General features: G+C 36.7%; 1 protein-coding gene across 2 annotated transcripts; it reads left to right on the top strand.

Annotated features, from left to right (window-relative positions):
• Positions 1-3720: 3720 nt before the first annotated feature.
• On the top strand, positions 3721-14703 carry LOC108430036 (protein boule-like). Of its 2 annotated transcripts, none has more exons than XM_017702182.2 (11): positions 3721-4046; positions 5100-5222; positions 5733-5824; positions 5939-5993; positions 6776-6848; positions 8066-8226; positions 10007-10078; positions 12270-12320; positions 12420-12554; positions 13536-13616; positions 14054-14703. In XM_017702182.2, the coding sequence occupies exons 1-11, from the start codon at positions 4029-4031 to the stop codon at positions 14216-14218; spliced, it is 1026 nt and encodes a 341-aa protein (XP_017557671.1). In that variant the 5' UTR covers positions 3721-4028; the 3' UTR covers positions 14219-14703. The 2 variants fall into 2 exon arrangements, with proteins under 2 accessions (XP_017557671.1, XP_017557669.1); XM_017702180.2 differs by having other exon boundaries at positions 8063-8226.
• The last annotated feature ends 579 nt before the right edge of the window (positions 14704-15282 follow it).

Below are 15282 nucleotides of genomic sequence, written 5' to 3'. Positions count from 1 at the left end.
TCAGTTGTTGGAGTCATGTCTGCATCTGCATTGACAACTCTCAGTAAAATCACATAGTATTAAAAAATACATTTAGCAAGCATTCTGGCTGGTATATAGTGCATCTTATATCTTATATTAGCTATAAAAACACATACAAACAAGAAATGTCTTTTTATAGTAGCGTCATAAGGAACACAAGTGGCTTTCATATACACAAAACCAGGTTTTCCACCTTCCAGGATGGAAGATAGGTTCATACATCAGCACACAGACCAACTATAGTCTAATGGAAACTGGCTAGAACTAAATTGGAGAAGAGTAGATAAGATCATATCATTTTAAATAAAGGTAAATAAAGATTAAAATATTAAATAATGTCAAAGTGAAAAATAAAATAAAATATAAAAGAATTCTTCACTGCTTAGGCTGCTGCCCCCGCGGCCCGAACCCCGGAGAAGCGGAAGATAATGGATGAATGGATGAATTCTTTGTGAAGCTTCCTAATTGCAGGACTGTCAAAGGAGAAGTTCACAAATTTTTCAAAATTAGTGCTCACAGAGCACCACTGCTGAAGCGTACTGCGCAAGTTATTAGTGCGGTTTTAATTCTATAAGGACTGACAAAATAATACTGTTATTAACATTGTTAACACACGTTGAAGGTGATTTTCTCATGTTTTCATTATGTTATGTGAAAAATATTATAGGTTTTATTCCTTGTATTATTTCTACTCTGTGCTGAACTACAGGTTCTGCTACTTTAGGTTCCTTTAAAAAGTTTTCCTAATGTAGAGACTCTGAAATCTGTCTCACTCCGGTAGAGTAAAAGTAAGCCTTCCAGCTGCCTGGATGGGAATGTAATATGAAATGGCTCATCGTTAACGTTATATCCAAATTCGATTGTAGATAATATTACATGTTATCTATAATAACATATATCAATAATTTAACATGCTCATTCAATGTATAGCTGTACAAAATGTCAGCACTTTCAACCAAACCAGAACAAATTCTGAGACATTTTGTTTTCTAAAGGGGAACTTCACCAGTTTTTATTTTTTTAATCTACATAATGAAGTGTTTAAGATGTAAACAGAATCATTTATAGAGTGGTTTAGTGTGAAATCCTTCATTCTGGAGAAACTTACAGTCAGACCTGTTCGCAGTGGTGGTGATAGGAACCACATGTCCACCTCTAAAAGCTCCCTTACAGAAAGTTACATGAAATGGTTCGAAGCTGCCTGATGTCTGAAAAACAGGTTTTGCCTTAAAATGTATTTGAATCTATTTATTTTAATCCATTTGTGGTGGACAGGTAGATGCAAGGTGTTGTAAGGCAAAATAGCATCCAAGGAACTCACTTTTTCTAGATTTTCCACTTTTCATGAAGTTTACATATAAAAACTCAGAAGACACATGGACTGAATTATTCAGGAAATTTGAAAAAAAAAAAACTATTGGTGAACTTCCACTTTCATATGATTGAATAGCAATTGGGTTAAAAGTCGTATTACAATACTCAACCTGCTTTATTTCAGAAACTTTAAATTGCATACGTCTTTACAAACATTTAGCCTAAAAAAGCACTTTGACCCATGGTGGGCAGTAACTAAGTAAATGTAATTCGTTACTGTACTTAAGTAGTTTTTTCATGTATCTGTACTTTACTTAAGTTTTTCCATTTTGGGCGACTTTTTCCTTTCACTCCACTACATTTCAAAGTCAAATATCTTACTTTTTACTCCACTATGTGAAATCTGTCGTTCCTTTTGTTTTTTGTGTGTATAAAAATGTAAAATGTAAAAACAAATGAAGTGCAAAGCAAGAGCACCAATCAGGGCCCAGCGGTCACTTTATTCTCAGCTTGTTTTGACCTGTTGGTCATACCGACCCAGTGCAAGCACACGGTTCAACATCTGCGCAGCAACATAAAAATTTGGGAGCACATACGTCTACCTAAATGATCAACTAACCTAACTTTGTGTAAATAGACCACAATATAGAAATATGTCCACATATGCAGTCGTGACTGGCACGTTTCTTTTTTTCTGAATTCATACAAACACTTTCATTTTGTAGTAAATGAGTTTGGGCTGGTTTGTGTTTATGAACAGAGGCCTACAGATCAATATCAAGATTTTATTTACAGAAGGAAAACTTATTTGTGATCCTGAGTTTAAAGCCAGTTTTTATTCAACTTGTAACTAATTTACAAAGTAATCTGAAACTGAAACTTTGCTTGTTTGTAAAAGTGATTTCAGAGCCACTCGGTTCTCCCTGATGGAAACTATTTACCTTCAGTGTTTTGTGCTTATGATCATTTTTAATAGACGTCAGCCTCACTAATTAATGACGTTCTATTAAAAGACTGGTTTACCAAGAGAGACGCTGGAGGACTTTCACCTAAAATGAGTTCATGAAGCGAGTCTTGTTATAATTACTCTTTTAGTACTTTTACTTTATACTTAAGTACATTTGAAGGCAAATACTTTAGTACTTTTACTCAAGTTGAGGTCTAGAGTAAGGACTTCTACTTTTACTGGAGTAATATTTTACCTTGGGTGTCTCTACTTTAACTCAAGTACATGACTTGTGTACTTCATGGTTTCAAGGTGAAGGTGAAGGTGAAGGTAGGGTTACATCAGGGATCAGCTTTGAGCCCCTTCTTGTTTGCAATGGTGATGGACAGGTTGACAGATGAGGTCCGGCAGGAGGCTCCATGGACCATGATGTTTGCAGATGACATTGTAATCTGTGGTGAGAGTAGAGAGCAGGTGGAAGAGAACCTGGAGAGGTGGAGGTTTGCACTGGAGAGGAGAGGAATGACGGTCAGTAGAGATAAGACAGAATGCATGTGTGTGAATGAGAGGGAGGCAGGTGGAAAGGTGAAGATGCAAGGAGTAGAGGTCGTAAAGGTGGATGACTTCAAATATCTTGGGTCAACCATCCAGAGCAATGGGCAGTGTAGAAAAGAGGTGAAGAAGAGGGTGCAGGCAGGATGGAGTGGGTGGAGACGGATGTCAGGGCTGATGTGTGACAGAAGGATAGCAACAATAGTGAAAGGGAAGGTTTACAAGACAGTGGTGCATCCTGCTATGATGTATGGTTTGGAGACTGTGGCTCTGTCTAAAAGACAGGAGGCTGAGCTGGAGGTGGCGGAGATGAACATGCTGAGGTTTTCGTTGGGAGTGACAAGGCTGGACAAGATTAGGAATGAGCAGATCAGAGGGACAGTGAAGGTGGAGCAGTTTGGAGATAAAGCCAGAGAGGCCAGGTTGAGATGGTTTGGACATGTGTTGAGGAGGAATAGTGGATATATTGGGCAAAGAATGTTGGAGATGGAGCTGCCGGGTAGAAGGAGAAGAGGTAGACCTCAGAGGTTTATGGATGTAGTGAAGGTGGACATGGAGATGGTTGGTGTGAAAGTAGAGGAGGCAATGGATAGGGCAAGATGGAGGCATATGATCCGCTGTGGCAACCCCTAAAGGGAGCAGCCGAAAGAAGAAGAAGAAGACATGACTTGTGTACTTCGTCCACCTCTGTGTAAGTCATAAAAGTCCGTGTAAAGTGACTCCTAAGCTCTCTGTTATTTTTCTGCTCTGCCTGAGACACAACATCGACTTTCCCGCCATTATTCAAGGGTTTAAAAGAGGACCGGTCCATCTGAGCCCGTTGACGGGGGAAGCGAACACTATCTCACTGATTTTTCCGTTTAATCGCAGATAATTTGGTTTTGTGATAAACGCAGATAAACACATTTCCTCAGCTGCCCGTACTATGTTATTATGGTGGCAGAGTTGAGTGCAATAAGTGATCTCTGTGTGCACTTCGGTGGTTCATCCTCCATTCTTGTTACACGCCAGGCAGGCTGTTGTTTATCTTTCCCCCTTTTTTTTCTTTTTATTCTAGTTTTATGTCGGGCCGGGTGTAGTTTTTCAGCGTGTACGTGGGCTTCGGTTTCTCAGACGCCACAGCAGTAGCGAACTGTTGATCGTAAAGTGACTTTACATTTTATTTTTCCTTCTCCACCGAGATCCAGCGCGAGAGATGGAGAGCGAGACAGGCGTAAGTCCGCTAACGTTAGCCGGCTCGCGCTATCAGCTAATAGCTAACGCTAATTTCGTTCGAACGATTTACGTCTTTCCCTCTTTAAATAGTCACTTAAAACCCGCGAGTCGAGTTGACGTTGCTTTGTATTGAATTTGTGGTTGTGAGAGGCACATGTTAATCGAAAGAAATGTGTTTCTTCAGCGTTAGCAGCTAGCTTAGCTGGCTAACTGGGGTAAGCGCTGTTTGCGTTTGAACGCTGATTAACGTTAACATTAGCTTTAGCTTTAGCTACGTCGGTGGCCAAAGTGCTCCATGCTTAGTTAGTTAACTAACATTGTTACTATCTAGGAGTCACCACAATAAAGTAACGGCAAGATAGCTACGCTGGTTTAATTGATTGGTCGAAGACTCGTCTTTTATAATAAGAGCAGTGACTGGGACGATAAATAGCTGTAAGTTTATGTTCTTAGCTAACTAGAGTTAGTAAGTAACGTTACTTTTTGCCCGTTTTCCACCGGTTATCGCCGCTGGCTAATATGTAGCAACAAGACCACTTTGGAAGTCCAAAGAACTGATGAAGAACCGTTTATGAAGTGTGCTTTGGTCACTATTATTCTCCCAAGTTACTGTGACATTTATCGCTAGTGTGAAGAATGAAATGCACTGCTGCCCATTTCGGAATCACTTTATTTCCCTAAGCATGTTGGCTAAAACAACTCCTAAAGAAGAAGGTTCTTCGAGTGTTCTTTTAGTAAAATGAATGTTTCTTTGATGGTCTTTTCCCACTTCAATAGTTCTTTACATAGTGATATGTTTTTTTTTTCAGATTTGTGGAGAATTGTATATGGTTCTATGTAGAACCTTTTTAAACCTGTTCTATATAGCACTAAAAAGGTTCTTCTTTTGCTACAAGTTTGACCTTGTATCAATAGAAAAAACGTTTTTGGTGCTACATATATAAGACCCATGCCCACCCTTACGCAAGGTTACAAAGCATAATATGCAGACACAGTTATAGGTTGTAGTCGCCCTCATCCCAGTAGGATGTGTTTCTCTCCCTGAAATCAGACACAGACCAGCTCTCCTTCCACCAGTCCTACTCCTGCTGAACTAAGGAATGCCCTGCACCAGAGCCCCCCCTTCGGCACAGTCATCCCGAACCGGATCTTTGTAGGAGGGATCGATGTTAAAGTAAGCATAGGCCAGTGTCTGTGTATGTGTGTATCTGAAAATCACTATATACATTGAAGAGGAATGCCATGGATTTTTCAAAAGTTGTCCATAATTCAGTCCTTGAGATGAGAACATAGTAATTCAGAGTGGTTTGATGTGAAATGCTTCATTGTAGAAAAACTTACTGGCTCTGATTTCTTTGCAGTGGTGGTTCTATGATACAGATTGCCCAGTGTTCTCTGAGTTTTATATGTAATATTGAAAATGGTGAAATTGTTTAAAAAAAAAAAAGCTTTCTTTGGTTTCTGATTATCAGAACTATTGTAAAGTGGTGACTCAGACCTCAGGCAGTACATTCTTAACTTTTCTATGTTATAACTTTCTTTGATGCAGCTTTTCCAGGCATTAAACACTTGAACAGAAACAGAGTGAGCAGAGTTTCTCTACATTTTGCCTTTGATGAACTTGCTAATCTCATCTGATTTCTATTTTCTCTTTCTGTGTGTGTGTGTGTGTGTGTGTCTTTAGACCAATGAAAATGATCTCAGACATTTTTTTTCTCAATACGGAATGATTAAAGAAGTGAAGATTGTTATTGATCGAGCTGGAATATCAAAAGGGTCAGTATATCTCAGTGTTTGTCTTGCTCTGTTTGAGATGATTTAATTGACAAACAGTACAGAAGCTCAGAGTCTTTGTTATATTCTTTCTTTAATTTTTGGCTCTTCCTACAGGTACGGCTTTGTCACATTTGCGACTCAGGAGGATGCGCAGAAAATTCTGCATGATGTAAGTGTGTATGGTTGTGTTGTGTGTGAGTGATTGAGAAAAGAGGATAGCACAGCTCTGCGTGGGGGTTGTGATGTCTACAACACAAGGAACAGGTTGTGGAGCGTAAACTAGGATGTGCATTCTGACTTATTGATATTCGAGTACCTGTGTGAGTTCAGGTTAACTGCAGATTTTAAAAAAAGAAAAAAATGAGGGTGTAAGCAAAGTGTACTTAATTGAAAATACAAGCAAAACATTGACTTTTTACACAGAATTAGCATTTCACTGAATTGTTGGTCTGTATGTGAAGGGTTTCATTCTGACACATTATGGATTATTTTCAAGAGTTTATTTTTTCATGATGTGTTGGTGTGAGTGGACTTGTAGAGTGTATGAGTAGTAACATTTTTATTAGAGAAATAAAAATGTTCTTTCCAGTATATACATCAGCTGGATATTTTCTCTATTTTTTCACGATGAAGTGCAACAAATACCTGAATAGTAGTTTCAGTATTTAAATACTGGCTCCTGGAATGATTAACTTTCCACTGAGGTACTCATGTACCATGTCTGTCTTATCATATGGGGTGTATTGTATTGCCACTGTAATTTTAAATTGCTTATTCAGGATTTTATATCTTGGTATGGCAGCAGCATCAGAAAAGACTGTAGTGACTGTAATGCATTCACATAGATACACGTGGTGTAATTTACATCCACTATGTGAGCGCGCATGCCTCTGCTGCATTATTGAGTCATTTGCATATATATCTCTTTCTCTTTTTCTCACTTTCTTACAGGCTGACAGGCTGTGCCGTGATAAAAGGCTAAACATAGGCCAGGCTATTCGCAAACAGCAAGTGGCAGGACACTGTAAGGATCATTGAATCACACTATTTAAATGTTAAACGCTGATGAGCTAAACAGCCACAATATTGGAATTATGCTAGACACATACAGACGGATGACAAATTAATCTCAAAATAAAGCAACTTAGTAAAGCATTTGCCACCATGAGCCACAAAAACTGCTTTAATGCAACTCTGTGTAGATTATATAAGTCTCTATAACTGTACTTGATGGATAGAACACAATTCTTCCAAAAAGATATTTGATCAGTTGGAGTTTTGATGAAGGTGGAGGAGAGTGCTTTTCACACGTCAGGCCAAAATCTCTTATACACTGTAAAAAATTAGAGGTCAGCTCAAATAAAAAGTTTTATAGTATCTGACTGCATGACTTTTCTTAAGTTGACTCAATTTTGAGTTCATCCAACTCAAACTTCTTAGTTAAGTCAAACATTCTCAAAGCTACTGTTTCTAGGTCTGCATTTTGGTTAGATAAACAAAATAAAATGTGTTTTTTACTTAGTTTTCCCACTGGCAGACACTCCTTCTTTCACATGGTTCCATCTGGCATTTTTCCTTTTGGGATTCTGGATATGAATAGCTATGGTATTGCTGGGGTTCAAACTCACAAACCCCTGATGTTGGTACAAAAATGTTTCATCACGATAAAGGTGATCAGAAAGAATTTTAGGCACCTGAGAAATTTAGAATTAAAAAGCAAATTATTTGATTATTTGCTTAGGAAAAGACTAATATTAGAATGAATACAAATAATATTAGTACAATAAGTTGTGATTTTATGTATGTCTTGGTGTTTAACTGTTCTCAGTTATCTCATGGTGGGGTATTATTTGTTGTTTTCTTCTGATACTTGGTTTGATTAGTCAGTGCTTCATTAAGTTAAATCAGGTGTGATAGTAATGGAACTTGACCCCAGCTATTGCATAGATTTGTTACCCAGGATAAATCTAGACTCAAACTTTTTAGTTTAGTTCTTCAAACTAGCTTAACTAGGCTGCTTTTTGACAATGTCTGAAATTCTTGTTATTGTTTACAATATTGATGTTTATTTGCATCTGTTATAATGATATATTGCTTTTATTGCAAAGGTAAATGGTGGTAACAATTTAAATTATATGCACTGTTGCCCAAATGTTTTGAACAGTACTATCTAAGCATTATGGTGTGTGTTTTAAAGCTGTTTGCTGTATCAGACAGGTATGATGTGTGTTTTTAAAGCAGGCAGTTACAATATGGGAAGTCCAAGTCCCTCTCTGGCTGTCCCATCTATGTATAACACCATGTACCTGACCACCCCAACTGGATATCCCTACACCTACCACAATGGAGTCGCCTACTTCCATACCCCAGAGCCCAACACACACATGCCACACTGGCATACTGTGAGTCTAACACACACCACTTTCATCTGGAACGACAGTGCTGTCCAAAAGTCAGAGACCACCCAACATTCATTTTGTTTCCTGTCAAAATATTTCCAGTTAAGTATAAGTTATGTTTTTTCAACATCAAGAAAAAACAGAACAGTTTATTTCCAAAATTCTGTAAATTTGTCCATTTGTATGTATTTTAAGAAAAGAATAACAGCTAATATATGATGGAAAGCCCTTTTTTATGTCTTCAGTAAATATGGTAATAATTGTAATGCAGCACTGATTTTTCTTCTATGTGTAAAGCGCAATCTCAACAACTTTGATTAAAAAAAGTTATTTTAATTACACAGAAGCCTCAATATTTAATAATAATATAATTTGTTCAGTGTTTGTGTCCACCTGTTATCTTAAAGCTCCACTTTCTGTTCTTTTCAGGAGAGATTTGTGTGTGTGTGTATATATGTATGTATGTGTGTGTATATCTATCTATCTATCTATCTATATATATATATATATATATATATATATATATATATATATATATATATATATATATATATATATATATAAAATGTGTGTGTGTGTGTGTGTGTGTGTGTGTGTGTGTGTGTGTGTGTGTGGGTTTTTTTTAAGAAATCAGATGCATCTTTCCACACCTCCAAAGAACAAAGAAGTTGATTAGAAGTAATCAGCTACAGCAAGCAATTACAAATTTAGACTCATCAGTCCATTAAATCTCATTTCAGATCTTAAATGTCCAGTTTTCATATTCTTTTTTTCAATTTCCTTTTCTCGGTAACAACGTCTCGACAGCTACACATCCTTGTAGAGTAATAGTGTTGAGTGTTCTTCTCACAGAGCAAAGGTGGATAGAAGCTCCTGTGGATTTTTTTAGATCTGAAGCTTTTGTGTAGCTTGATTTTCTCCTGCCTGAAACATTAAAAGTTTTTACTTGGATCTCAGAAGGTGACAGTATCAGTGGTCTGCCAGATCTTGCATGGTTGCAGTCCAATTTTCTTCATATCATTTCATTTATTGAACTCTTGCTTTTCCGTTGATTTTCCACTTCCTTACACAAGTGGATTTGCAGTTGTTTTAGATGCAGATGAGAGAGAATTGTTCAAGGCAGCTAAAATGTGTTTCAGTAGTTACTTGTGTCAACGCTAGCGTCTCTTTTAAGGGGAACATAAAGTCAGTGATCAGCTTTTGTTGCGAGGATGCAGCTGTAACTCGCTGGGCTTAAGACTAGAAGGATGGAACAGTTAAAGTGGTAGTAGAATGCACAAAAGTAAAGGGTGGATAAATTAAATACTTATAGATTTGATATTATATTTAGTGTTGTAATTTTTCAGTTAGATATATTTTCTGATTCTTGTTCAAAAATGAATAAGTTGCATTTAATAACTTTTGACTAGAAACTTAATAAATTATGAGATGGTGTCTGACTTTTGCTTCTGATGCTTTGTACTTCCATACTGTACTCAGTGAGTCAGTTATTCTCATATATGCCGAGTTTACCATGTGCACACACACTGGACTGTAATTTAATATCTGAAACTGTGGGTTTATTATTAAGTTATTAACTTTACAGCTTAATATTAAATGCACTATGAATTACTCATTAACTATAGGTTATTTAGTAACTAACAAAGTATGTAGTAAGGAATTAGAGCATGGACCTGCTGTTGGGTCCTTTTGCTCTGTAATATGATTTTCATTCTATTGACTGACTTTGCATTTAAAAAGTTCAAATGACTGCGTTTAAAATGAGCTTTTTTGTATGTTGTAGCCACATCCGATGTCTGGATCTCCTGTCATGGTGACACACTCTGCTTCTTTCTGCACTCCTCATCAGTGCCAGGTCAGATTCCACAGATACATTCAGTACTGTGCTAAAGTTTTACGCACATGAGAAAATTTAAATAGCTATTCATCTGAACAGAAAGCACTGATTAGATTACGCTGTTGTTACAATAAATAATTATTATTATAATAATCTTTCATACATCAAAACTGCAGCTCAAAGGGCTTCAAACAATACAAAGTGAAAAAGATGATCAAAAACCACTGACAGAAGGAGCCTGACATTTGTTTATTGATGATGTGTTCCAGGTCTTTGGTGCATAAAAACAAAACGCTGCCTCTTTGCTCTTTTTAAGTTTTATTTGTGGAAGAAGGTTCCACTAGATGACTTTAAAACAAGATTTGGAGTATAATCTCTTTGGGCCTTCAGAATAAAATACAGTTACAAAACCATTAAGACATTTAAAAACCAGTAGTAAAATTTTATAATTGAATCTAAAGGAAACAGGCAGCCAGTTTGCTAAACCTGGTCTATTATGGTATTCTTTTCTAGTTAGTGTTGGTATTCTTGTTGCTGCATTTTGCACAAGTTGTAGTTTGTTTGGCGAACTTGTAGGAAGTCCTATGAACAAAGCATTACAGTAGTCAATTCAAGAAAAAAACAAAAGCATGGATCAATTTCTTAGCATCTTGCAGACAGAGATAAGGTCAAACTCATGCTATATTCCTAAATGATAAAAAGCAGTTTTGGTAATATTTATATGTGATCTAAAGGTTAAATAAGAGTCTAAAATTACACCAAAACCTCAGTTTTTAGTTGTAGAACTGGATTTACAAATCCTTCAAATACCCCTTTCTTCTTTGCTTCACAACTAATTCCAATTATTTCTGTCTGGACTTTTTAAAAAAATTGCTATTCATCCAGCTAACAATGCTGGACAGACGTATTACAAGTTTATTTACTGTAGTGACATTATCTTGAGCTACAGATTTATACAGTTGTGTATCATCTGTATAACTGAAAATTGATACCGTGCTTCCTAACAATCTGACCAAGTTGCAGCACATACAAATAGAATAGAAGTGGACCAAGTACAGAGCCTTGTGGTACACCACAGAGAATATCATGCCTACCTGAGACATGTTCACATATGCTTATAAACTACTGTCTTCCAGTTAAAGGTTCTCAGGACAATTTAGAAGTACTGTGTAGTCTATTTTATCAAATGCAGCAGTTAAATCCACAAGCATAAGTACTGAAACATCACCTGCATCAGCATTTATCTTCAGATCATTCACCCCCTTCAGTAGTGTTGTTTCACTGCTGTGATTTGCTTTGAAGCCAGACTGTAATTTTTAATGGATATTCTGTTCATTTAAGAAATCTTTAAGCTGTGAGATGACTATCTTCTCAAAAAATTTACCTAAAAATGGAAGGGTGAAGATTGGTCTGTAATTGCTAAGAAGAACACATTGTCCAACACGTTTAGGCAAAGACTGTCAAATATTTCTTTAAAAATACTTTTGGAATAGGAGCTGAAACACAGGTAGAGGAATTTAGCTTCATGACAGCTTTTTAAAGTGTTATTAATCTTCTAAAGTAAAAAAATGTATAGCATTTGGCTGTTGAATAAAAAGTCTACTATTGGTAGTTTTAGGGTTATAAAATTTGACCGAATGTTAATTGTTATATTAAAATTAATGCAAACTCATTACATTAATGCTGTAAGTAGTGATTTTACATATGTGTTTATTTAATCAATTCCAAACCTCTCCTCAAAGAAGCCTGGTATTATTTGTAGTCATCATCTAATACTTGATTTGGATAATCAGTACTTCATAAAGTTGAAGCAGGTGTGCTGGTGATGGAATTTATCAGATCTTTGTGATGGCTGGGGACACCCAGCAGAAATCTGTAACCTAACAAGCTATTTACTAAGTCACTTTTTTGTTTGTTACATTATACTGTGTTTTTTGTGTTTATGGGCCTTTATTCTAATGGTACATGGTGATATTACAAGCAAAAAATATCTTTTTGCTAAAATAAATAGCTTTTGCACAGTACGGTAAAATCACAGTGTATTGCAACAGCAGAACCAGATCTGTTTGGTAATTCTAAAGAAAAAGATGGATAAGGAGCTCATAATTAAAAAAAAAAAAAAGGTATAAAACTTGTAATCGTTTCTTCAAAATTATGATATTTTTTTTTTTGCTCTAACTGGTTCTTTGTTTGCTTGTCTGTCTCTTAGGCTTCTCAGTATGTGACTGGGCATGTGCCATGGACAGTTCCTCAGGTGGAGGTGTGTGTACCTATGTGTGTTCAAAAAGATGTGCTGTAGTTGGTTTGTGTCACTGATTGGTCATTTCAGTTAATCTGTGCGTGTATGTGTGTGCATTAGTCTCCTGTGCCTGTCAGCCCGAGCCCTTTTTTGTATATCCAGCCTGCTGAGTTAATGTATCAGACCATGGAGATGCCTGCAGACTATGGTTATGTTCAGTCAGCCATGCCTGTGGTGGAGGCCGCTGTTCCTGAGGTAAACACAAACACATTCTCCCTTTTTTAAAAGATTTTGATGTTTGAAAACACTGTTCAAGTTTTAAAATATCCCAGTCTACAGTCCATGTAAGGAAACTACACTACAAAAACAGGCCATTCAGAATGTAGCCACATACAGTTGCATGCAAGAGTTTGGGTGCTCCTGGTTGAGTGAAAAAAGTTAACACATTTTCTATTTTCAAGTGGGGTGCTGAGACGTAAACCAAATTCTTTACAGCATGTTTAGGCGGTACTTCTGTTTTGTTTAGTTTGTTTCTTCGGAAGTATACTGCTGGTGTTAGTGATCCATTTTGTTAAGGGCACACAGTAATATCATAAACAAATCAGTATCTGCATATAAATAATTTTAAATAGACATTTAAATTTGACCCATATTTGATTATTTATTGTACTCCTGACTAAACATTGTTTCTTTGTAATGCTAATACAGGTAAATGTAGTTGGAATTGGCAGTTATATATACATATACATGGTAAATATGGAATATGTGCAGCAGCCCTGACTTCTTGTATTGGAGTACCTGTACTTCGTAAGCTCATTTTCATCTGATTTAGTCATCATATATCCTTTTATCGAGGGTCAGTTTCTGACTATTGGATTACTGTTGGATATTTTCATTGGCGACCCAGAAGTGACATCTGAAGTGTTCAATGATGCCAACAAAGCTGTGCCTGATACACTGAGACTAGTAACATGCCACTGCCATATTAAGTAGAACCAGATGGCTTGCATATATATATATATATATATATATATATATATATATATATATATATATATATATATATATATATATATATATATATATATATATATATATATATATATATATATATATTGTAAATCTACAAGGTGCACCCTTAGTGTTTCTGCTAAAACGCCCAGAGTGGAGGTAGGAGAAACTAACAACCTGGCAACTCGGCATATGAGTTCAATGTGTGTGTGTGTGTGTGACCAGGCATGTGTGGATCACATGGTGCAACCTCCATATCAGATTTGTATGCAGAGTCCTCTCATTCTGCCGCAGGATGGAGTTGAGGTGAGCCTGTATTTCAGTGTCACTGTAGGCCAGTGATGTTTTGTAGTTTTCATACATCTCTGGACCCCAGCAGACTTTTTGCCTCACTAGGAAACTTTTACAATAACATGGTTTACAGCCACATAAGATGTACTCCAGTAGGTACTTTGTAAAGTGTTTTTTTTTTTTTTTTTTTTTTTTTTTTTTAAAGTGGTTTTCACAGAACATAGTGTCCTAGATATACTAAAAGGGAAATTCCACCAAAAACCTGTATAATTCAATTATTGTGAATTGTGTGAAATTGTGTATTGTAAAGAATCTAATGGACTTTATTTTCATATGTAACATTGATAATGGTAAAATACTGATAAATATGATGAAATATGATTTCTGAGATTGTTTTGCCATAACCAACTCACTTGTATCATGTTCCTTTCCTGTCTCTTTTTTGTTTTCAGCATGAGCAAAAGTTCCACCAAGTCAGACGAGGTTTCTCCCACTTGCCAGTCCACATGAAGCCCAGGTACTGCCGTGGCCCTCATTACACCCACCTGCGCAAAAACTACCGTCCGGAACTGGCCCATGCGGCTCCTCCTCCTGCTTCCTCACCTACTGAATGCTAAAATAGAGGCCTTCTTGCTGTAGGGTGTCTCTCACACCCTGCGTGTTCTGCTGCACCTCACATCTCAGCACACCTTGCTGCTGTCTGCACAGACAGTAACTGTGTTTACTCTGTCAGAACAGAGATCAAGCCCTAAACACAACTTGGCTCTATCCAGCCTAAGCTCACTGCATTTAAAACAAGCTCTACTAAATATACTCATAATATCTTGATCAGACCTACACACTACCAAGCCTAGCCTATCTACCAGACCTACACTGAAAGTAGCATTGCCAAACCCGAATGCAAACTGGCCTAGAATCTGCATACAATACACTAGTAACTACAAAGAACTAATCCTCTATCCAAACATACACTAGTTAATTCTCTCTACCTTAACTAAAAATCCAAATGCTATATTAAATGAACAAGGACCTCTGGAAAAAATATACAACGCTGTATAATTCTGAATTTTGTAGTGCTTACAGTATTGTTCAGCCTTTTTTCTTTTGAAAAGCTGAACTTGTCCAATCCACTCTGTAACCTATGTAGTTATTTATAGTTATTCATTGATCCTGGGATTTTTCTCTAGTACTCAAAAAGGTTTCCTTTAAAGACTTCTGACTGATCCTGAGATATTCGGGTTCAATCAAGATGCATCTTCAGTTCGTTTTTTGTACCTTTCATAACATATACATGGTCGGATAACCTAGCCTTATAATAGCAGTGTACACTTTATCATGGAAGTGATGCAGTACAGCAAAAGAAAACATCAGTATTCCAGTGCCATTACAGCCCCACCCCCAGTGTTAATGTTAAACCTACAGTGTCCATTTACCTCACAAACTAAACACCATAAGACTGAATTCAGCACTGGCCATTGAACTATGCAGACCAAAAAAGTGATTACAAAACATCAGACTATGCATTCAAGGTTTACTTATGATTATAATCATATCACCATCTTAACAAGAGATGACAAGGAATCATTTCTGGATGCTCAACAGTTGAAAAGTATGCATTGGAAATAAGACTTTCACAAAGACAAATTCGTGAAATATTAATGCCTGCAAGAAGTAGTTGAAA

This window comes from Pygocentrus nattereri, chromosome 30, assembly GCF_015220715.1.
Source record: "Pygocentrus nattereri isolate fPygNat1 chromosome 30, fPygNat1.pri, whole genome shotgun sequence".
In the NCBI taxonomy this organism is placed as follows: Eukaryota; Metazoa; Chordata; class Actinopteri; order Characiformes; family Serrasalmidae; genus Pygocentrus; species Pygocentrus nattereri.
Note: the sequence above shows the minus strand (reverse complement) of the source record. Positions and strands in the feature narration are given on the sequence as shown.